Source organism: Accipiter gentilis, chromosome 15, assembly GCF_929443795.1.
Source record: "Accipiter gentilis chromosome 15, bAccGen1.1, whole genome shotgun sequence".
NCBI classification, from domain to species: Eukaryota; Metazoa; Chordata; class Aves; order Accipitriformes; family Accipitridae; genus Astur; species Astur gentilis.
The window spans coordinates 25,425,945-25,449,290 of NC_064894.1; the positions used below are offsets into that span (position 1 = coordinate 25,425,945).

Below are 23,346 nucleotides of genomic sequence, written 5' to 3' on the forward strand. Positions count from 1 at the left end.
ACCAAGTTGCAGCTTGTATAGTTAGCAGTGCTATCAAACAAGAGCATGTTATCTTACCTCTTTACCGCTTGCCTTAATTAAAGAAATAGTATATTTGATAAATAGCATCACATGGCTTATAGTATTTTAGATAGTTTGGGTTTTGTTGGCAAAAAAGTTCTCTAGAGTGATCATTCAACCACCCGTTAAGCAAGGCTAAAACACTGTTCTGCACTGAAAAAGGATGGGACTATTTATTGTGAAAAAATAAATCTGAGAACCTGAGAAATCTCTATTGCTTAGTTGCCTTTCCTCACTTGTCTAGATTATAAGTCAGCAGGAATGTCAGAAATGGCCATGTGGCAACTGCATTTACCAGCCCAAACAAGATTTAGGTATAGAGAAACTGTAATTCAAAGCTTGGGCAGTGCACTGTCACCTCATTCTATTTCCAGACTAACATATGGTTATGGAAGCTAGAAACGTGTGAAAGGTATAAGCAGATATCAAAATGCCTTTGAAAGCAAATGTCATGGGAAAATATTAGGTGTATCAGAGGGAATGAATTTGTAAAAAATGCTGGGATTCGTCAGAGTTTCAACAACTCCATTCGACTCCATGCAGGGAAAAGAGAGGGAAATATCTGGGGTGTATTATGTAGGATTTAGGATGGAAATATGTGCATATGTGTTCCATATTGCCTATACAGCGAGTCCCACACGTTCTGAGTGCATCAGATGTCCTTACTGCGCACGCACAGATTGTTGGCACGATGGCTGGGCTTGTGGGGCCTCTGGAAATCTTGGACTGATGCCTAAAGCTCTTCTGGTCTCTTGTTCTGGGAGGGTTGGGGGGAAGGAGGAAAAAAAATAGGACCTATTTGGAAAATCTGGTAAACCAGAAATCACAAATGAGGCCAACCAGAAGACTGAAAAATCTTCAGGAAAAATATACAGGGGAGGTTCCCACCTGTGGTCTGTGGAGCCATGGGAGTATGGGGACTGCTTTTAAACATCCGTGAGAGATAATTAAGAAGAGCAAATCTATAGTCAGTCAGCTTCTGTTTGCTGCGTAGGGATCCGCATTCCTGTTTGTGAGAGGTTGTGATTTGAGGGGAAGGGGTTGTGAAAAAACTAGAAAAAGAGAAGTCTGGAAAATATTCATTTATGCATTCTGAAAAGAAAAAGTCAGGCTACACCAGGAAGGGAGTCTTGTTCATGCCCTGGGCAATGTTACATGACATGGGTAGTAATTGGATTCAGATGATATTTTGTGGTAAACTTGTTTTGGCATGTGGTAAACTTTCTTCATTTTGGTTATCACAGTTCTCATGCTTTTTCTGAGAGGCAAAATATTTTAAGACCAAAGATTAATTGTTGCTCTCTTATCTAGTTATTGCAGGTGCTGGATGATTTACTGCTATTTTTTCCTCTTGCTTGACAGTGATCTCTAAAATACCATACAAGTTTCTTCTTTAAAAAAACAACAACAAACTAACAAAAACCAGCAAGTATTTGCTACGCTGCACAATCTTATCACTGCAATCATCCAAAAAAATGTAAAGTTTTATAAAGGATTATTAGGTCACTTAAATAGAACATTTTAAACCTACATTAATAAATATTTTGGGAAGCTTGAGATGCTGACAGCAACGCAAGGAATATCGTCCACAGGATTGTTACGCACTTTAACAAATGAACTGTTATAAGATCTAGCATACTAGTTCCTCCCTTCTTCTAACTGCTGTATTGCTCTTGCTTCTCAAATATGTTGATGTCTGGAAATTAGCTAGTAGAGCTGGCAGCCATTGTCAACTCTGAAAAGTCTGAGATGTTTGAGTGTGTACTAGCTTAATAGTCAGGAGAATGAGAACAGTGCAGTGGGTCAGACCTGCCTCTGCTCTTATAAAGCCAATGGAGGTGTTCTAACATGGGGCAGACAGTAAAGTTTCATATCTTAGGACAGTAAGCTGGGTCTTCAGGAGACTTGGATTTAAATACTGATTCAGTCCTAAGCATTGTGTGTAGCTTACAGCATGTCATTTAATGCGTCCTATGTGTTGTTTCATTATCTGTGAAGTAGGGACGCTACTTAGTAGTATTGTCCTGAAGATAAAATCAGTTAATGATAATAGGGAGCTTCAGTACAAGTATGTTATGAATTATTTTTGTTAGTGAAGGGATTAATTTCTCTGTGGACCTGGGATGTCACTTAGCATTTGCAGTTAGCTTGAGAAATATACATATTCTGGACATTCAAGAAAAGGAAAACAAAGCCACTGAATCTTCAATCACAGCTAATTCTCCTCATTTAGATTGTCCTGTAAATTAACCTGTAAACTTCCACTCATGGTCACCCAATACTTTTTCGTATGTTCACGATTCTCTCCTCTTGCAAAACATATGAAAGGAAGAACCAGGTGCTTTTGCCTTCTTATTCAATATTTTGGCAGATTTGCTATTGTGTGGTGATTGCTATGACTTAACTGTATATGGATTATTTTGGAGCAGGAAAAATAAAATAACATAAAAATACTCAGAAGGCAGAATATCCTCTATAGTAATAGCTTTGTGATTTAAAAAACGCTTTGAACAAGAGGTGCATTCAAAAATCCATCTATGCTTAGCCCCCTGTATGTCAAAAATCATCAGTGATTTGTGGGTCAAAAAAAGCCTCCCTGCCACTAATAGTCTCAGTTCCATGTCTTTTTTCTTCTAATTATTTTTCCCTCAGAGTATGTTTCATGTTCTTCCCAACTGTTAATAACTATAGGGCCTCTTACGTGAGCAAGCTTTTCCCTCCCTAGTATCTCACTGACTTTGCCCTTTACCAGGCAGATGAGCTTTGCAGCAGCAGGATTGATTCTCTAACCTCTCAGGCAACCTATGCTGTGAACTCAGTTAAAAAAAAATAAAATAAAATTTAGGGAAGTAAGGCAGGAGTTCTTCTTGCAATGTCTGTCATAGCCCAGAGCAAATAATGGATTCTGATGTGGAAATGGGACATGAATGATGACAGGAAAAAGCAAGACTCAGCATTTCTCTTCATACTTAATTCTGTTCTGTACATGTCAGTTGGGATATACTGTGATTCTTTGGGTTATACTGCAAATACGTTGTTCCTTTTATATGTGAGGTGAATGGTTTGGTGCAGAGTTGAACTTGCATTTCAGAGATGTTTGATTCGGTTTTATTTTTTAAGGCTTCCTTTACAAAGCACTGGACTAAAGGCTGATTTCATTTCCTTAAATGAAACATGAGGTTGCCATTTAAAGAGCCAAAAGGTTGTCTGTTGTAAAACCTGGTTCTGTAAACATTTTACCTTAGCTAACTAGTGCAGTAATGAAGACTTTTAATGTGCTCTGTTTACTACCATATCTGAAAAGTTCACTTACAAAAGTTGATTTTGGCGGAAAACCAACTACCTACTACCATAACAAGATGCATACTTCTGGTGCAGAGCTAATCCATCAGTTTGATCTTCAGGCACAATTATTTCAGCAATAAATAAATGAAACTTTCAACACAACAGCACTGATTGAGTAGAATGACTTGTTCTCAGGACAGGTGGGATTGCTTCACAAGTAGATGTCTTGGCAATAGCTGTGACTGACAGCAGAATTACATTTCACAGCAGTTTGTTTCATTGCTTATCCAATGGAATCGCTTATAATTATGTCAGAGTTATTGTCAGTGCCTTATTAGAAATAGCTGTAAGGCTGCACCCCTTAGTAACAGAAATGTTAAGATACTGTAAAGCACTTTGTTTAGAAGGACAAATAAGCTTCTCTGTGCCTAAGAGGCAAGATTTCTTCATGTGCATTCCTCTCTGTTGAGTGAAATAAGGTAGACATCAAAAGCTTTAATAACTCCCAGAAAAGACTGTCATGGCTTATGAATTGGAACAGGCCAGGAAAATACTCTTCACACATGTTCCTTGTTATAACTCAGTCTACCAGATAGCAGACCTTTTGCTCACCTCATGTTAGCTCTGAAGGTGTTGACGTGTTGGACCTAGTAAAAAGTTGTCATAGTTAATGACACAAGCCAAGTGAGAGCACACAACAGATTATAAACTCACTGTCCCTCTTCATTTAGCATGGAGTTAACCTCCAAAGAGCTCCACTGTGTACAGAAAAGCTGGTTTGTGAAAATACTCTGCATTTAATTAGGAAAAAAAAGTGTATTTCCCTTTCAAAGAATATGTACTGCTCTCTTCTCATTCGCTACAGTTCAGAAGAGCACAGAAAATGGCAACAATGTGCTAATATGCTATGCTATTTGTACAGTATAGATTATATGATATTGGACACTTAACTGCAGTGATGGAATAAAATGGAGAAAAAAAATGGAGGAGGAGGGGGGAAATTAATGCTGAAGCACCATAGTTAAGAATAGGAGTTCCTGGTTTTGCAGTCCTATGATCAGATGACACCATCAGTCATTTTTTTAATGTGATAAATTGGAAATGCAAAGCTGTGGATGTTCCCTGAAAAGCTTTGTAAATACTGTTTTACCGAACAGTGGCATTATCTTGCCTGTTCTTAATTCTTTCATCATTATGGGAGGAAATGGTGACAATTTCTGTATTGGATCTGCCTAATGCTTTGCAGTATAGAAAAGACTTGTGACCTTTGCAATGAGAAGCTTTCATACTTCCTTTACTTGCTGTAGTTGTTTGATATTTGGTAGGGGGAGTAGCCCTGAGGCTACAAAGCTGCCTTTTGTGTCACCCATTACATTCCTTGTGCTTCTGATGAGTTGTCACTGAAAGAACTTTTTTCTTTTTAATTTTGTTTCTGTGAAGAGCTTTGGCAGCCCGCCAGACTACCTCTTGGACCCTCTGAGGTATAAGCACTGCTGTTGCTGGAACAAAAGTAGCACTTGGAGATGCTGGAGTTGGCATAAAAATAATAGCCCTCTGCTGTCTCTGATGCATCTTGAAGGTTTAGGATTAGGGAAAAAATTAGGCTGTAACACACTTTCCTTGCCAGAACTCAGTGCTTGTCCCAGTGACCTAATTCCCTGTCCTGAAGCCACATCACCTGAGGCTGGAGCCCACCCCAGTTTCTGGAAGAAGAACTGAGAGAAAAAAGAACATGGAACCATCACTCTATTCTGCATTCATGCAACCATCACTCTATTCTGTCTCTCAAGGATGATAGCCTGCTCTACTGCTAGCTAATGTAGTTAATCCGTAGTTTATACAGTCTTGGAAACACAACTGAAGAGTTGAAGAATTGCTGATGAAAACTTGGTATATAAGATTGGGTGGGGGAGGGGGAGCATTTGGGAAGACAGACACTGAAAATCCTTACAAAAGCGGTAAAAGTTTTCATTCTCGAGCTACTAATGTTGGTAAGAGTTTAATTCTCATGCTCTATGGGTACAATTGTTGATAAGATCGCGTTTTCCCTGCCTTGAGGATTCCTGTATTCTTCAGTACATAGGCTGCACACGGAAAATAGAAGGTTGCATATAGAACCGTAAACGTAGAATTTCCAAATTTTTGGGTGTGAAATTCTGTAAACTAAGGATTTAAGTTCTTTAACAGGGTTTCTTTGTTTGCAATCATATTTTTGCTGCATGAGAAGACTACTTAGGGCCTCTGGTCCTATTACCACTCCCCATATTAAATCTGTTGTACCTGTGTTGTCAAACTTACCACAGTAATTTAAGTGTAATGTTGCAAGCTAGATAATGTGTCTAATGCACAGCAGAATTCTGAAATCATATGATCCAAGATCTTCATTTAATGCTGATATACTGAGGAATAGAAATTTAAGTGGGAAAATAAATATTTTGACAACCTAAAATAACTCTGTTTAGAGAGAATGAAAAAATCCTGGCCCACTAAAGCCCTGTAGAAAATTACAGTTGATTTTGGTGAACTCAGAATTTCAGTCAATGCTTCAAAATTTTTAAGGTGTAGTAATTGAAATTAATTAGATTCTTAGCACAAACATGAGAAAAGGGCAGCTTAGTTTAAAAGGCTAGGATGGAGGCATACAGGTAAAAAGTGTGAGGATAATAGATTTCATGACTGATTTGAATTAATATGAGTTTGTCTTTAAAAGTTTTGAATTATCTTGACTCTATGTCATGGCACAGGAGATTACACGCTCTTGAAATAAAACATTGCTCTTAGATATACATTTGGCTGGCTGTAAGCATCCTTCAGATTACTGAGAGGTATTTTTTCTGTCTGCAGAACAGTCGTCTTTGTGGCTTTACAGTATAAATTTCTCTTCTTAGGTCAGGTTCTGTTGAGATGCTGTTTGTTAAAGATGGGTAAACATTGCCTAACTTATCAATGAGTGATCGCAAATTTCTGACCCTGAGCCTACTGACACCACTTTTTGCTTCCCCTTGAAAAGCCTGTCGCATGTAAATGTTTGACCCTGTTCTCAGTTCTCCACAGAACGTGTCAAATTTAAAAGGCTAGTAACCACTTCTTCCTCAGCCTTCTCTTTTGCTGGCTAAAGTTTAAATGAAGCATATAAAAATTGAGACCTTAATGTACGAATGGGAAGATTTTTCCCTTGTGTCTATGTGTGATAGCAACAAGTGTGTAACAGGTATGTTCTGTTCACCTGATCGAAACAAAGAAATGAGAAATTCCCCTTTAAGGATATATTATTTTCTTTAATTTCTAGGTATTTAAAACCAGTGTAAAAATTAATAAACTCTTTTTCTGTAGTATCTCTATGCTCCTAGGTCTCTGTGTGTAAATATTCCAGGTAAGTTTAGAATCTGCTGCTGTGCTCAGCATAAGAGATGCAAGATTTTTCATAAAGTAGTTATACATTTTCTTTAGACCAACAGATAATTATTTGAAAAAATTAGACACGTTTGCCTGCACAGCTGCCTTTTGGTTTTCCAGTCAGTTGGTGTATTTGTTGTTATTGCCTTGAATTGAAAGTTTTGGTGAATCTTACATAAACGTTGTAGCTTTTGTAGGTGACCTGGATTGCCTTGTTTGGGCTAAGGCCTTGCTAACTAGCTTTTGGTTACCCTGGTTGTTGCATTAGCCCTTGGTCGACAGAGAAGCTGTGTTCTGGTGTCCCCCGGCTCTTCACCTCATTTACCAGCATTTGAACGTGTCTTAGAATCTAGACTTTGTGTTTGAAACAAACAACAACAAAAAAGCAGGTTGAGTAAAGTACTGATGCTCTTAAACCAAACCTCACTAATGATGAATTCCTCAGATCGATTGCAGCTAAATAGATGTTTTCTGTTTCTTGACTTTCTTTAACAGAATTTTATTAAAGAATTATGAGACTGAGAGCTTGTTCATGTATTTCTTTTCTTGGCTATAGTTAAGAATTACAAAGTATTTAATCTTGAATTGTGTCCTGGGTTCAGTGAAACATTTTAGTTAATATGCATGGGAAAAGATGTTTCTTTTTGAGAATGAAGGCTATTGCTCAATAAATTGTCTTATTGTCTGAAATGGTCGTAATATTCTTAAAGAATGTTTCCAAAATATTGGAACAAATACAGAAATGAGATTACTGTGGCATAGAAAGGAAAGAATACATGAGCATTTGTCTGCTTAATCAGCCCTATCATTAAAAGAGCTATGTCAGCATCCTTTTGTATTTGCTCCTTGGCTGCAGCGCTATAGTAGAGCGGGACATGCAGGATTTTCTCAGCTTTAGTAGCTGACCTATAAAGCTGTAAGAGTCACAGGTTTTAAAACTGGGACACGGACAGCCATACAAATATTCTAATAATCTGTGCACCCAGGCATATATATGGAAAGTCTGTTTACGAACCAAAAGTGACCAGCTTTAAAGTCTATTTTTTTTTTCCTTCTATAAAATTATGTAGTACTTGAGAAATACTGTTACAGTGGAAGGATGTTTCACTGGTGAATAGCTTTGAATAGGACCTGAGCAAACCGTTAGGTGAGGAGTCTAGAGGAAAGAGTATGCTACGAAGGCCTTCACTCCCACCCCTCTTTCCAGAGCCAGGGAGCAAAATTGACTTGCACTCAGGTTCAGCATGAACTTGGGGAAAGTGGGGAGTCTGGAAGTCTTGGAGGGCAAAGTAAAAAAAATAACCAAACAAACAAACAACAAAAAAAACCCTAAAAAAACAAACAACAACGAAAACCCCAAACAGTAAAAACCTTTTACTACAGATCATTTCTGAAACCTAATGATAGTAGAGGAAAGTGTAGGAAACAGAACTATCCTTATAGGAATGTTTGTATTACTCTGGTATATTTATTAGCATCCTCCTGGCACATCAGATAGGAAAACATTTAGTATCCAAGGCAACCTTGTAGGATCTGTGTGGCCCTGTTTTCAGTGGTTCTGGTACATAACAAGTTAAAAAGGATATTGTATGTAGTTTGCCTCTTATTTTTGAGGTTTGCTTTTAAACAGAAATTTTATTGATTATGTAATTGTTATATAGTATTATAAGTTCCTCTTGTGCTAGAGGCAGATGTGCACTTGATTAATAATGCACTGTAGTTGAAAAATACTGCTTATGTGTTTTAAGCTTTGCCCCTGTAAATGCCTGTTTCTGAAGGATAGTACTTCTTATTTGGAATAGTTTTGGAATAGATGTAATAATCATTAGTCTTCTTTAGGGACCACAAACTGAAAACACATGAAATGGCACTGGATAGGGAAATTGCTAATTATTGACACATTTTTCCATAGTTAGAGCTGAAGTTAGTATTTGGTTGACTACTAGGAACAATGTAGGAGATAAATACTGATTAGGACTGCTTGCACTGATGAAGCTTTTAAACTTGCCAGAATTTACTGAGCCATTCCTGCCAGAAAAATGCCACACATGGTAAATAATTACTGTAAATTATGAATGTTAGTTAAAAAAAAAAAAAAAAAAAAAGGCGGGGGGGACTAGCCAAACTTGGCAGAAAATCATTAACTGTGAGAATGGTTTCAATATGTGCCAAGGATGTGCTCGAGATCAGGTTACATGTAAGTTAGATTCACGAAGAGAAGACCCTGACCTGCTTGAGCTGCATGGCTATAAGACCTCTTCCAGCTGTTTAATCTTCACTCACAGAAGTTAAAGCTTCAGGTTTTGTGTACTAAGTATTTTGGGTTACTTACTCTTCAGCTTCAAAGAGCTAATATTATCTGGCAAGAGACCTAAAGGGTTGAACCCCAGCACTATGAACTACTAGAGACTATAATCACTGATCAGAGCTGGAAGTATTCTCATGCTTGACTTGTCCAGTAATGCCATCCCGTAGAAAATACAACACCAGCTTGGGATTTACCAGTGTTTATTCAGATGTAACTTCCAGTTGGTACAATGACTATCTTTCTGAATTCTGAAAGGGTTTAAAATGTGCTTTCTGTATGAATCACAGAGTTGGGAAGTGGGAATGTGTTGCCGCAGTGGTTCTGCTCTCACACATTTCAGCTGATGAAGGAGGAACAGAGTTTTGAAGTTTGTTATGTCACATCACGGAGATTTCCCGGTTCAGCTTTGCTGTCAATAAGAATACTAGATTTTTTTTCTTTAAAAGGAAAAGGTCCATATGGATAGAGCAGTGTTGAATAGAATAATGAGCAGTGGCCCAGCCTCTTCCTCACTATGTGATGGACAGTGAGCACTGCAGAAAGCTGTGAAAACCAAGAGGGCTGCAACTCCTTTGGCCTCTAGATAAACCGTCTCCAAAAGGATTTGCTATCTAGTATGAAAAGGAGTGAATAAATGCTGCTAAATGAAGATGCTATTCTTCAAATAGTAAGTAATTTCTATTCTGGAGTAGGTCATTTATGCCTACTACCCATACAGGAATTGTGATTAATATGCTGCATTAGCTGCTTGAGCAGATAAAATCTCAAGAGCTAAAGATCTTGTTTTCATGCAGATGAGGCTAATGAGAAAATCAAAGGAAGATAAAACCCTGAGAAAGTGATGTAATGCACAGAACAAGTTAAACCCTGTTGAAACTAAAGCCTGAATGAAATGTTATCGGAATTTCCTGTAAAGAAAGTGGGGGGAAAAGGCTTATAAATTAGGACACCCCAAACTCCACACCTGTAACATGGCGGAAATGGAACTGACCTGTTTTGACAAAAAGAGTGTGATGGCTCTTGTTTCATTCCCTACATAGAGAGAGTAGTGCTTTTTTTCTTTCTTCAGGAGACGATGTGTGTCTCAGGCAGCATGGGCCAAACACCATCATTGGCAGCAGCTGGGGTTTTGAGTCAGATTAGTTGCAACAAACAAGAGACTTTTGGTGTTCTCTTTAGTCTGAATCTAATAAACCAAACTCCAGTTAGGTGATTTTTTTATCTCTTGGACCTATAAATTAAGGGTAAATTGTTTTCTATATTTATGCTATTAAGTTCAATAAAATCCAAAAGGCTTCCCAGGGTCATCGAGTTTAACCTCGGCTACTAAGCCAGTCTCCACACTCTTGTATTCAGCAATCTATGCTCATTATTCATCTGATCTCAACATCTTTTTTCAGAGTCATATCCCAGACACGTATTTTTCAAGGTAGCAAATCCATTTCTTTTCTGCTAGTAACCTTCTTCTCACTGACAAATTCACACTTTCATTTTAAGATGCTTAATAAAGCATTTGGGTCATACAAAACACTAAGATGGGTGATGATAGTAATAACTAGAACAAATACATGTAAACTAGAAATTTCTTCTCCTGTAAATGAAACTAATGTACTCGTCCACAATAGATTTAATTTTGAAAAGCATATTAATGAGAAATTTATGAAATAGAGATTGTTATTTTCTTTCATTAAAGCAACAGTATATCATGCTGTCGTTTTCATACATGAGATGTAGATGAGACAGTTCCAGTATTGTTCCAGTGGGAGTCAGTTGTCAAGCAGGATTTTTTTTTTTTAAATTAATGTTTGGTAATCACTCATCTACTCGATTAAAATTAGAATCTAGTTTCTCCATTTTAACTAGCTTGCACTATTTAGCTAAACATATGAGTCATTAGTCTTTTCCTTCTTAGTATTTATTTGATTATCAATTATCTGTTTGGAATTGTTCTGAAATATGTGATAGAATTATTTTTGTCAATGTATCTTTATGGGCAATTTATGGTTTTGTTTTGATGGTCAGCTGAAGCCGTTTAAGCTATGTCATCAGCAAATATTGTGTAGGTTTCTGCGAATACGTTAAGTGCTGGACTGCCAGTGTACAACTTGAAACAGAATTTGGAGACTAATTCTGATTGAAAAAACCTGTATCTCCAGCTTTTACCCTTTTTATGTATCATATTAATGCATTATTTTTAAAGTACTGTATGTAATTATACTGTGAGGCATTTTATCCTACTGTGGTTATACAGCTCGTTGAGAAATCGTGCAGAAACAAAAACCAGAGTGATGAAGTACAGTAAATTTGCATGAATTATTCTCTTTCTTTCCTAGATATTTGGGCAATTGGTTGCATATTTGCTGAACTATTGACTTCGGAACCTATATTTCACTGTCGCCAGGAGGACATCAAAACAAGTAACCCTTTTCATCACGATCAGCTAGATCGCATTTTCAGTGTAATGGGATTCCCTGCAGGTAATTTCTTTTCATTAAAGCGTCAGATCAACTGCTACTGAGTTGATTTTTTTCCTAAAGGAAATGACTAGTTGATTGTATAGGTACAAAGAAGCTGTCAGTTTGATGGATTTGGAAATGCTGACAATTATGGAACGATAGCACTGGCCAACAAGCAGGAAGTCAAACAACTGCTTTAGTTATTTCTTCTTGTGTATTACTTAACCTACACTTTCAGAATTGTAAATGCTTCTCCTTTTTTTCCCCCCACCAAAGATAAAGATTGGGAAGACATAAGGAAGATGCCAGAATATCCAACTCTTCAGAAAGATTTTAGGAGAACAACGTAAGTGATGGTAACGCAACAACAGTTCAGTGAATGTATCAGATAGGCAGAAATTGGCTCCTGTCCTCTGACTTTTCGGGGAGGGGATTTTGGTGTGTTTGGGTTCTAATGCTATGACAGCTGTCCTGTTTGAATTAGCTGTTTTGCTTGAATGGTGTTCTCTCCCTTACCTGCCTGGTAAAAGCATCAACTAAGTGGCTTCCTCATTTCTCTGGAAGGGATCGTCATAACTGCCATTTAATCTATGGCAGGCACAGACAAATGAGCTTGCTTAAACCACTTGTATTAGCTATTCAAGATAACTTCATTCATTTTGTGTGAGAAAGAATAGGGAAGCATCTCCCTGGTCCTTTTGACCAGCAGATATGTGGAGACAGTGAAGTAGTGACAGAAAGACAGAAAATTTTTATGAAAGGTAATGCATTCAATAGGTTGTAATGCAAAGCCTATCTAAGATCTGAGAATTTTTCATTTCTAGTGTTTTCTGGTCCTTTGGCTGAATTAGTCAAGTGGTGGTGATAGATCAGAGAGTGTAAGGAGCAACACAGACTCTGTTGTAAGGCAGAGGACATGGATTCAGGAGTTTTGGATTCTGTTTCCAGCTCTGGCCTGGATTCATTATGCTGGCTTTAGACAAGATGCTAAGCTTATCTGTGCACGAAGCTTCTTTCTTTTGAACATGGCTATAGATAACCTCTGGATTTGTAGATTAAAGGCAAAGCACAGGTCATCCATATTTGGGGCATTTTTGAGCTTGGGAACTATAAGGACTGAATGGCTTGCTGCAGGTTGGGGTCAGGGAGACAGAATGGTAAACTCACTGCTCTGCCAAATTGCAACTGGAAGCAAGTTGATAGCTTAGCTGTTGTGCTGTTATAAACTGCTGTATACTTTCTGTGGCAGAGTTGCTTTAGAAAACTGGAGTATAAACTTCAAGTTGAGTTTCTCTGTCATATGTCCATGTCAACAGCTTATCCGTACACTGTAAAAGTTGCATGTTCTGCGGAAATATCTGTACGCAGTTGATACTACTCCTGTTAGTGAAAAGCACACTTTGTGTGCCACTGCTAGATAAATATCTGACATGTTTTCTTATAGCAGTTCTTTTTACAGTTTACCTTTTAAGCACTGATAAATGTTTTTGTGATCACTTGGTACAGTTCCATGTTCTTAATGCCTTATTATTTCAGAAATGTCTTTCTTTAACTGTATTTTTCAGATATGCCAATAGTAGCCTCATAAAATACATGGAGAAACACAAAGTCAAGCCTGACAGCAAAGTTTTTCTTTTGGTAGGTACAACTTGAAAATTACTGTGATGATAGGAGTGAAATGCATTTTTAATGGCAATATCCATGTCTGTTCTTCTGTCTCATTCTAATGAAGACCTACATTAAAGCTATTTATCACTAACTGGCCATTTTTGAGATGTGTTTTCTTCATATACATTCATGCTGAGGGTGTGCTTAAACTGCTGAAGGTCTTATCTAATTATGATCTGCAAGACACTTGTATATCCAGCCTTACCCTTAGGTCTGCTGTGCAAATATGATAGTGAGTGTTATATATCCCTTGATTCCGTGTTGTTTCAGAGAGATGAAGAGCTCCTAAGAGCTCTAGAGTTTTGTGAAGAGAGGGAAGGGGAAAGGAGAAATTTAATTATTTCTTGTAGTATTTTTTTTTTCCGTTTTCTTCCCTCTGATAATAGGCTACCTCTGTTCTGTGGGTGATTCCAAACAATAACCCTAAACATGTATTTGCTGGTTACCTAGTTGAGTCATTCATTGTAGGCGAATACAGGGTTGCTCTGTCTAATACAGCATCATTTCTGGATGTCTCTGTGATGACTTAGTGCTGTCTAAATTTAGGAATGAAGTTCAAAGTGACTTTGCTAGTGCTGTGAACAGGGAGTCTCAGTAATGAGGCTGTTAGTGCAGCTTGAGTTCTAGTGGTCTGTTTTCATCACTAGTTATACATTCGGCATAGCAGTCCTCTCTAGGTCCCGGCAAAGATTGCTCTTTGACTTGTTAGTAGCTGCTGGATGATGACACAAATAGCTGTGGAAGCAGAATAGGTTGGTCCCAAGTGGGTGGAAGGGAAGCATTCACATAAGTGTGAGACTTCAAGAAAAAATAATTAAAATTTCTTAAACTCAACTTACTGGGTACACATTGGAACCATCTGGAGGATCTGAATACCAAAACTCTTGTCTATATTTATTGTATCATGCGAGGTCACTGTGTAGAGAGCCAGCAGCACATTAGAAGTTGAATTTGTTAAGATACACAGGAAACATAGGGTTAAGGGTTATCTGACAACATAAACCACAGTAAATAAGTGTGCCTTGCAAACTCTCCAGATGTGAGAAATGTAGGACCATCTTGAGGTGTATTTCTGGACAAGCATCAGGAATCAGTTCAGGAGCTGGTTGCAGATGAATTGATAGGTGGACAGACAGCCCAAATGGCTCTTTGTTGTGCTGTCAGTCTGTTGAGGTGCATGGCCCATAAAGTACGGGAATAAGGAGAGGTGGGAAGAAAGTGGCAAAAGTACAGAGAATTTTTTAAGACCTCATCTACAAAGTAGGGTTAACTACAGCTATTGAGAAAGGAAATAACAGGGAATCATCTTTGTTGAGGAGGAGTGCTTTTACTGAGGCTGTTTACTGTACCATATGTATAGAATATAGACTTGTATATCACATTTTTTATTTATTGGAACAAAAAGCCCCAAACAGGCATGCCAAAATCACATTCTTTTGCTGAATATCCAGGGAATTTTTGTTGGTGGCCTGGAAGATAGAGTTTGAGCTAAGATGCCCTTTGCAGAAGGAATTTTATTTTCACTGTTAACTTGAATTAAGAGAGTGTTGTGTGAGAGCAGGATACTGTATGATGTCATTTGAGCACCCAAATTTCTTCCTGTGAGTTTATCAGAATGTGATAAATAAGTAACTATTTAAAATGGTATGTTATCCCTACAATTTCCGGTTTATAATACTAATATATTATAATCCTCATTTATAGCCTGCTGCAGTCAATAGTATTCTAGTTAATAATTTTGTTATTGCTTTCCTCCTAGCGAGGAAGAAGGGTTACTAGGCAGGGTCTGCTCCTCCTCTTTCTCATTTCAATACCAATTAGAGTGGGATTGGGAGCTGTGTGAGTGGCAGAGTGCTCTGACTCTGGGATATCACCAGTATGAGAAATGAAGATTTATTGTTTCCATCCCTAAAGTGATATGGAGAGTCCTGGTCATGTTCAGTCTCTTCTGACACTTTTTTCCTGTTGTATCAGCAGTACAGAACAGTATAAAAGCTATACATGTGCCACAACAAAACACCAGTATTTAGAAATGGTGCTTTATGAACCTGTAATAGCTGAATTTAGTGTTGCTTTAGCACAGTGGTTCAGCCTTAGCAATTAATATTGCCTGATACGCTTAACTGTATTTCTTGCGTGAGAAGTACTTCACAGCCATAGTGCTTTGACAGATGCACATTCTAGTTCTTGGGAACTTCACTGAACAAGGAATGCTAACGTAGGCTTGTCTGGACAAGCCACAAATAATTTAACAATCCACAATCCAAGACGTACAAGTCATAGTTGGAAAAATGATAGTTTGATAAGCTTTTTGCTATTTTTAATGTTATGCTTTGCAGCTTCAGAAGCTTCTTACTATGGACCCTACAAAGAGAATTACCTCAGAGCAGGCTTTGCAGGACCCCTACTTTCAAGAGGATCCTCTGCCTACATCAGAGTACGTATTCCCTCTTCTGTGCTCTTTAGGAGTGTCTTCTTTCTGCTAAATGCTAATCCCTGAAATGAGACGACAGCTGAAAAATTCAGATATCCACCTATAGCCACAAGAAGCAGTAACTCAGGCATGCTTAGTAGAAACTATTAGTGCAGTAGTGAAGTGTCTGTATCTGCTGGTGCCAAAACTGAGTGGTCATGGACAATATCCCAGTACCAGACTAGTATTGTAATTCTGAACATACTACCAAAGCTAGTGTGACAATACTATTGCAGTATTTAGGGAATTAATCTGTGCCCTGTTCTGTTCTGCCTTACACAGCCTCACAGAGCCCTGTTCTCCACTGCCTGGTTTCATTGTGCCTCTCCCTAGGACTAGAAGAATTCTCTGACCTACAGCCCCTTCCCATGCCCTCTTGCACAGGATAACAGTATGAGGAGAAAAAAAGTGAAGAGATTGATCACTGCCTAAAATCCCCCAGGTCCCTTGTTCAGAAGGCTTGAGAGTATAGGTTTTATATCTCTATATATTTTACTGTCAGGAAAAATTCAAATGGTATATTCCATTCCTACTGGCAGACTTTCCTCTTCCAGTGTCTCTCCCCAGTTTTTATTTTTTTTCATGGTGGTTCATAGCATTATGATCTGTAGGAGCTGGATGCAGGGAGACTTCTACCTTTGTTTTCACTGCTTCTTCAGCTAGCAGGCAACACTAAAAGGAGAGAACAGCCACTGGAGTGCAAAAGGACTCTAATTGAAACTAGTTGGGTTTTTTTCTTTTTCTGTTTGGGTAAGACAGACACTACATAGCAGCTAGATTAGGAACTGCTTACACACTTTAAAAAATCAGGTCACGTTGATTGTATTTTGAATGCTGGCACAGCAATCTAAAATTGATACTGGTCAAGATCTACCAGTAATTTTCTATTTAGTGTTTATCTGATACTATCCTATGCAGACCTATAGCTCCCCATGGATTACAGAATAACATTATGCTAAAGTCTCTGCCATAAACATTAAGGAATATTCCAAATCCCATTAAGCAGCTGAATTTAAAAGATATCTTTTTTCTCTAGACAAGACCTGAGAAGCTAACTGAAAGTAACTCTGCAGTTGTGATTGGCAAATACATTTAAGCCCACTGTAAGCCAAGGTGGGCTGATAAGACATTAATACTCTTTGGATCAGGCCCTTTATTTGGTAAGCCGTGTATGTTCCAATTAGGTGTTGTGGAACCTCTGACACTGGGTTTGTTCATTTTGCCATTTGGCAAAATGTGAATTTGTTCATCTGGATCAACAAGTGGTCGTTCTGGCATTCAGGCGTGCTCAACCATGCCATGATTTCTAAATGATGGCCTCATGCCAACAGCAGAGAGATCTGACATTGTGATCAACACCTAGCTGCTGGTATCTGCTGCTGTCATGGGTGCTCACAGTGCCAGTCACTTATGGAAACAGGACTCATGAAATGCAAGAAATTAAATTGCTTTATATTCACTTGTTTTTAATATAGCATTAAGTAAATGTATGTTGTATGTACATATTTGTGGAGTGTTTACTGTGTTTCAGTGTATTTGCTGGCTGTCAGATTCCATATCCTAAAAGAGAATTCCTCAATGAAGATGAACCTGAAGAGAAAGGGGATAAGGTATAATAAACTCTTTTTTTTAATTATTATTTTTTATTTTTTTAAGTATGCAATAAGAAAGAGTCATGGTGCTACCAAATGAAAAGTAATGAAACATGAAGAGTTAACCAAAAATGTGTTTTCCAGGCAAGGCTCTCTTAAAACTGCTTCCCAGACAGATTAAAAGTGTCAGATGACTTTGGGGTGTCTCAGGCAGTATCACCAGCACGGTTTGCCCTGACCTGTGGGGAATGAGCTGGATGGGTTGTTCTGTCAGCAGTAGCCTACTTTCAGCTGCCGTCATTCCAAGAGGACCTTGCTACCTCCTCCTGCATCGCATGATGAAAATACATTGTGATCACATGAGAAGAATGGCATTTCCATTGTATGACTGGCATGCATCCAGCCCTTTGAAAGTAGGTGGCTGTTGGGGTCTCAAATAAATAGTGGCAGCCTGCTTCTGGCACTACATCAGAACATTTAATCCATCTGCACAGAGTTTCCTGATCATGTTTTAAGGGCCCTCAGGCAAAGGAGTAATAAGGAGCGGGAACTGTTTTGGTAGCGACAATCTGCTCCGAGTACTCTCTTTCCTATAGCCCCATAGACACGGGCAAGAATTTGTTTGCGTGCATAGTAAGTTTTGGTGTGTTTGCAACGTAGTCTGACCTGCTTTGTGTGTATAGCTCAGCTGTGCTACGTGACAGCAGTCATTGTCCCATCATGCTGTGAAGGCTGGACAAGTGGTGCTATAGTGTATGAAACGTCTTGTAATTTTCACTTAAAAGTGTACAGTGAGACACCAACAGTACTGTATAGCTAGCAAAACGTGAAGAAAACAGCCTTGAACTGTAATTATGTGAGGACTACATGAGGAGGACTGTTTATCTTCTGGAGAAACGATTTGACTACATGCATCTTCTGTTTTCAGATTTTCTGCATAGCATGAGAAACTAGCAGAGTTTAAAAGTATGCCTATCAATACACTTCAGACAGCAAATTTTGTTTTCAGAACAGATATTGTAGATTCTTCTGTACTGAGAACAAGTAGTAACATCCTGGATTTTTGTGTCCAGACAGTTTTTTCAAAAAGATGAAACAGGCACCTAAGCAAAAACACAATGAAAGTCATGATACTGATTTGACTGTAATTTGGTTACTAGCTTTGCTTCAACTCTCACAGCTTCAAAACCAAGAACAAACCTTATGAATTTAAATTACTCTGGCTTTTGTTACGCCAGTGTATTTAAAAGTAAATATCTGTCTATTTCCTGGGAGTGTTGCGGGGGAGACAATGGCATATTTATATTCAAAAGAGCCATTGTATAAATGGTCTTTGAGATTGTTGGGGACAGTCACGTATTTATGCATGCTTCAAATTAAACTTTTTTCAGATGATTTAGGTAATATAAGTCACACATTAGTCATTGAATGTGTTCCCACAGTGTAGAAAATGTGAAGGTAAAAGATATTCTGAAAACTGGATCTGTGCCATGTTTTGTTTCTTTATGATGTTGTTGCAAATGAAAGGATTTTTTTTCATCATGTTAGTTTCTGGTTTGTTTTTAAAACCATAAATATCTGTATAGTCCTTTGGAAACCTAGAGGAGTTCTCTGTTTATTTGGAACTCGCATCTGAATTGAATAACCTTTAACATAAGCATCCATTCTTCAAAATGGTTAATAGTTAGTCAGCAAAGCTAGAATGAGTGTTTATAAAACAAAGTGAGAAGTTTCTTCTCTCATTCAAATTCTGTTAGGCAAGTTTCTGCTGGGTTCACTCCTAGGTAGGACTGGAGTTTCCTTTCGGTAATTTGTGCCTGAGAGGTGACACTTGGTAATATGTTGCTAACTGTAGACCTTTTACAAGTGTATTCATTTAGGAACCACCATGAACTAGACTGACCTGAGGACAATGTTTTTGCTGGTGTAAGCTGTTTTTGCGTGCTAAGGTGGTGCAGCTAGACCCCAGCTGGAGTCTGATGGACTCTACCCAGGCAGTAGCAGTAGTAGCTGCACAGAAGAGCAAACTTGGACTAATGAGGTGAATTTTGTGCTAATATCCAAAGTGCGAAACGTGGGACCTACAACAAACTGTTGTCTTTAATTGTGAGAGTTCCTGCAATATTTGTTTATATATAACAAAATTGCAGTTTTTCAGCTCTCACAGTAGCAACCACCTCACTTGCATCCAAACACCCCTATGAAAACACAAATTTTGGAATTCTAGCACAAATACCACCTTAATTATTGGTGTTTTTTTGTATAAGTGAAGCACAAACCATTATTGAAAAGATTAATTGCTTTTTAACAATTCTTTTTTTTTTTTTCCTACAAGCTAGCTTGATTAACTTTTAAAGTTATTGAAGTTTTAATCACCTGGGAAACAGAATCTGACTGAGATGGGATTTGAGGACTACAAGCAGGAGGATGCATTATTGGTTTTGCTAAATGTGAAATGGAAATGCAAGCCACCTCTAAGTCCTTGAAGACACATGGCTTCTTTGCAATCTTAAATGAATACATCATTGCAAATTTCATCTGAATGTATCTTGGGAGACCGTTGTGATGAATGGCATAGATACAGATCTGTTATGTCACTTATCTGAGGTAACTAAATGCCTTTTGGTGATTGGGGGCATCAAGAATTTTCTACTAGTGGCAACTGGTTGTCATGATTTCTGAGAAACTGTTTAAGTGAGGTTTTTATAAAAGGCTGCCATACTAAAGCTTTGATAATTATATAAGCAAAAAAAAAAAAAAGGCTATCCTGAGATATTCCATACTGCGTACTGGGGGGAAGGGTAGTAAGGCTTTTTAATTCAAGCCATGACAATTGGAGGTTTTTTCCATGATGAACAAGTGACGTATCTACCGAAATTGCTTTTCTTTGTAATTCTCTTAGGTGCTTTAGTGCTCTGTTGGAGAAGCCATCCCCAGTGCTGGAAAGCAGACAGATGGGTGGTCTTTCCTTGTAACTGTCTAACCATGGAGGGCAGAGTTGCACTCTGCTGGTTTTCTAACCTTCCTTCCAGTTCCCTGATACTCTTTTTAGCCTGTAGCCCTCTGAAGCCAGAAGAGGACAATGTCTTTTGCTCGTGTTCCCCTTCTTATCTTTTTTTCTCCCTTTCATGACACTTTTTCTCTTTGTCTCTCTTGCTGCTAGGTCCCAGAGTCATCTTAATTTTCTGGCTTCTCTTCCTTTGCTAGTCTTCTCCTTCCCTTGCCAGATTCTTCCTTCAGCTGTTTCCTCCTCTTTTGTTTTCAACTATTTGTGTCTGGTCAATTTTCACTTTTCTGCTGTTTCAGTAAGATTTTCTGACCCTATACCTAGCACACCATGCTGGACTATATTCCCAGTATACTCCTCTTTACAGGGTACTTAAAAGCACAGGAGAGCAAAACAGTAATGAAACCTGTTTCTGGTTCTGCCGCAGAATTTCATTGCAACCTGGAAGACATTATATCATCTCTCTGGTCTCAATTTGCTTACCTTTCTGGCAGTAATGCTGCCAGCCTCCTTCGGGTTATTGTAACGTGTCATTTGTGAAAGTTTGAGAAGTGGTTTTGATTCTGAGTGAACAAGGCTGTTGAAGCACTTAAAGTAATTTACTGTGGTTCACCACGTCTGCCACTGAGCGCTAGGGAAATTTTGGGAGTCTTGATTCGGTTCATTAGGCGATCACTGCTTTATAAATGGTTCCTTCCATCCTCCCCTCTGAGCGCTTGGCTAGCTGTAGGAAGCACTAGACTGTCCTTCCAGTTTTAGTCTAGCTTGCTCTGTTAAAAAACCAAAACGACCACAAATGGGATACCCCCACAAAGTGTGCGAGAGTGTACCGAGGACGCGTTTCTCCCAACACGCAGCCTGGCTGCGTTTTCCCATCGAGCAGGCGGGCCTGCCGCCACCTCCGCAGGCACGCTGACTCCGGGGTTGGCAACTCCGAAAAACTCGCAAACCAGTTCAGAGCAAGTGACCGTGTCGTGTCGCTTCTTCCCCTAGAATCAACAGCAGCAGAATCAACATCAGCAGCAAACAGCACCTCAGCAGCAGCCGCAGGCAGCGCCGCAGCAGCCGCAGCCGCAGCAGCAGAACAGCACCCAGACCAACGGGACGGCCGGGGGTGCTGGCGCGGGAGGAGGGGGCACGGGCGCAGGGCTCCAGCACAGCCAGGACTCCAGCCTCAACCAGGTGCCTCCGAACAAGAAACCACGCATAGGGCCTTCAGGCGCTAACTCAGGCGGGCCTGTCATGCCTTCAGATTATCAGGTACCACTTGAATTTTTGCTGCTTCTGATCCTGTAGGGCCAAAACGTTGTTTTCCCCCTTCCCCACTGCAAGAACAAGTTGTGTTTTAATGAATTTCTCATGGAACCTGAGCAGGCGTGCTATGATATATTGGATGAAAATGTGGGTTTGAAGGTTTAAAGTAAAAAGGGTTTGTTCTCTGGTTAGTAATTTTCAACAGAATACCAGTACGAGTCATATCTGCTGCACCCTGTAAAGTGTTGAGGACTAGTCCACTCCAGGAAAGCACTTAAATATATGCTTAACTTTATGCTTGAGAGTAATCTTACTGAAGCCAGTGGAACTATATCATGTGTGTAAATGCTGCGTTAGATCAAGTTCAGGATACTTGGCTCTTGGCAATATTAAATCCTGTGTAAGAAGCAGATCTGAGAAGGTCTTGAGAAGCAGAAGCAAAGTTAGAACCAGGTTCTCTCATTTGATTTCTGCTTCATTTTGCCTCATATCGCGTGTGTGGAGCGATTCTGTAGTTTATTCTAGTATCTTGCTAAGTCTACTTCTAATGTTAAAGAAAAAAGGCATGTTACAAAACACAGGAATGTTTTGGTTCATCGGCATGATTCATGCTGAAATAGGGCACAAAGACACGCGTTGTTTCTAATGTGGCCAAAGTTGAACAGATCTTATGTTTTCCAGTATAGTAGCATTCATAAGTAAAAGCAGTATCACTGAATTATTTTTGGATTTGCATACTTGTCTTTGCTTACTAGAACTATATTTTCCACTGAAAAAGCGACTTACACTGAATGTAGAAAACATTGAACTAACAAGGATCTTCAATACTTGTGGGTTTATACTTGGTGGGACAGTAATGAGTTGAAAGCAGAATAAGAAAAAGGTAGGTATTAAAGGTAGATTTTAAAAGATGTTAGGGATTCTGTCTGCCACTAGCTTTCGAGAGGATACCACCTTGGAGAATGGTCGTTTCAGGCTGCTTTAAAATAAGTAGCTTTTAAAAAACCCAGCACTGAAGTTGCCTTGACTTAGCCCTCCAGACCTTCTCCACAGACAATTGATTTCTCAGTGCCAGACATTTTTCTCCCATTTATGTTTTACTCTTTTAATTACAAATGATCATGAAGGCACTGAGGGCAATTTAAGGGTAAAGACAACTAGGTTTCTTTTTTGAAAAGTTCCAGACAGGCTTGAGGTCTGGACAGATCACTATAGCTGTCTGACTACACAGTATTTATGGCTGGCCTGTTTTGGTCTGTATTTTGAGGACTGGTGTGCTGCATTTGATGATATTCATTATAGAATCCTTACACAGTTCTCTGAATTGTTGGCAAACTTCCCCCTTACAAGTTGCTAGCAGTCTAAATATAAATTTTTTTCAGATAGTTAGATTTATTTATTTTTTTACCTCCTATGACTCTTTCCTTCTAAACTTTAAAAGCACAGACATCAAAATGATGATCTGTATGTTTCCTTTACGTCACTCGCTAAATTGTATGGTCTGATTATCCATTTTTACATTTGCATTTGGCTATCTGCCCTTAAATTCTAGCTGACTGTCTTCTGTTCTGGAAAGGAATGTCTGCAATTTGCCCAAGTCTGACTTCGTTAAAAACAAATTCTCTTCTGTGGAACAAAAATAAGCATGAACAAGTTAATGTATACTTGTAGTCTTATGGCATTAATTTTACTCCATTATATCTTATTCAGAAGTAGGAAGAAGATTCCCTTTGCTTTTGAGTTTTGTTGAGCTTGTGATCTAAAGTCTCTGTTGAAATTTTTTTGGAAGTTCACCAACCTCCATATATGTTACTTCCACAAATGACAGTGCAAATTCCATGTTGAAT

General features: G+C 38.7%; 1 protein-coding gene across 1 annotated transcript in view; it reads left to right on the forward strand.

Annotated features, from left to right (window-relative positions):
- Positions 1-23,346, forward strand: part of CDK19 (cyclin dependent kinase 19) — a 128,883-nt gene that overhangs the window by 99,390 nt on the left and 6,147 nt on the right. The window contains exons 7-12 of the mRNA XM_049817686.1: positions 11,383-11,526; positions 11,782-11,851; positions 13,071-13,143; positions 15,513-15,610; positions 17,178-17,256; positions 21,239-21,505. Coding sequence (XP_049673643.1) covers positions 11,383-11,526; positions 11,782-11,851; positions 13,071-13,143; positions 15,513-15,610; positions 17,178-17,256; positions 21,239-21,505 — 731 coding nt within the window. The remainder of the gene's footprint in view (positions 1-11,382; positions 11,527-11,781; positions 11,852-13,070; positions 13,144-15,512; positions 15,611-17,177; positions 17,257-21,238; positions 21,506-23,346) is intronic.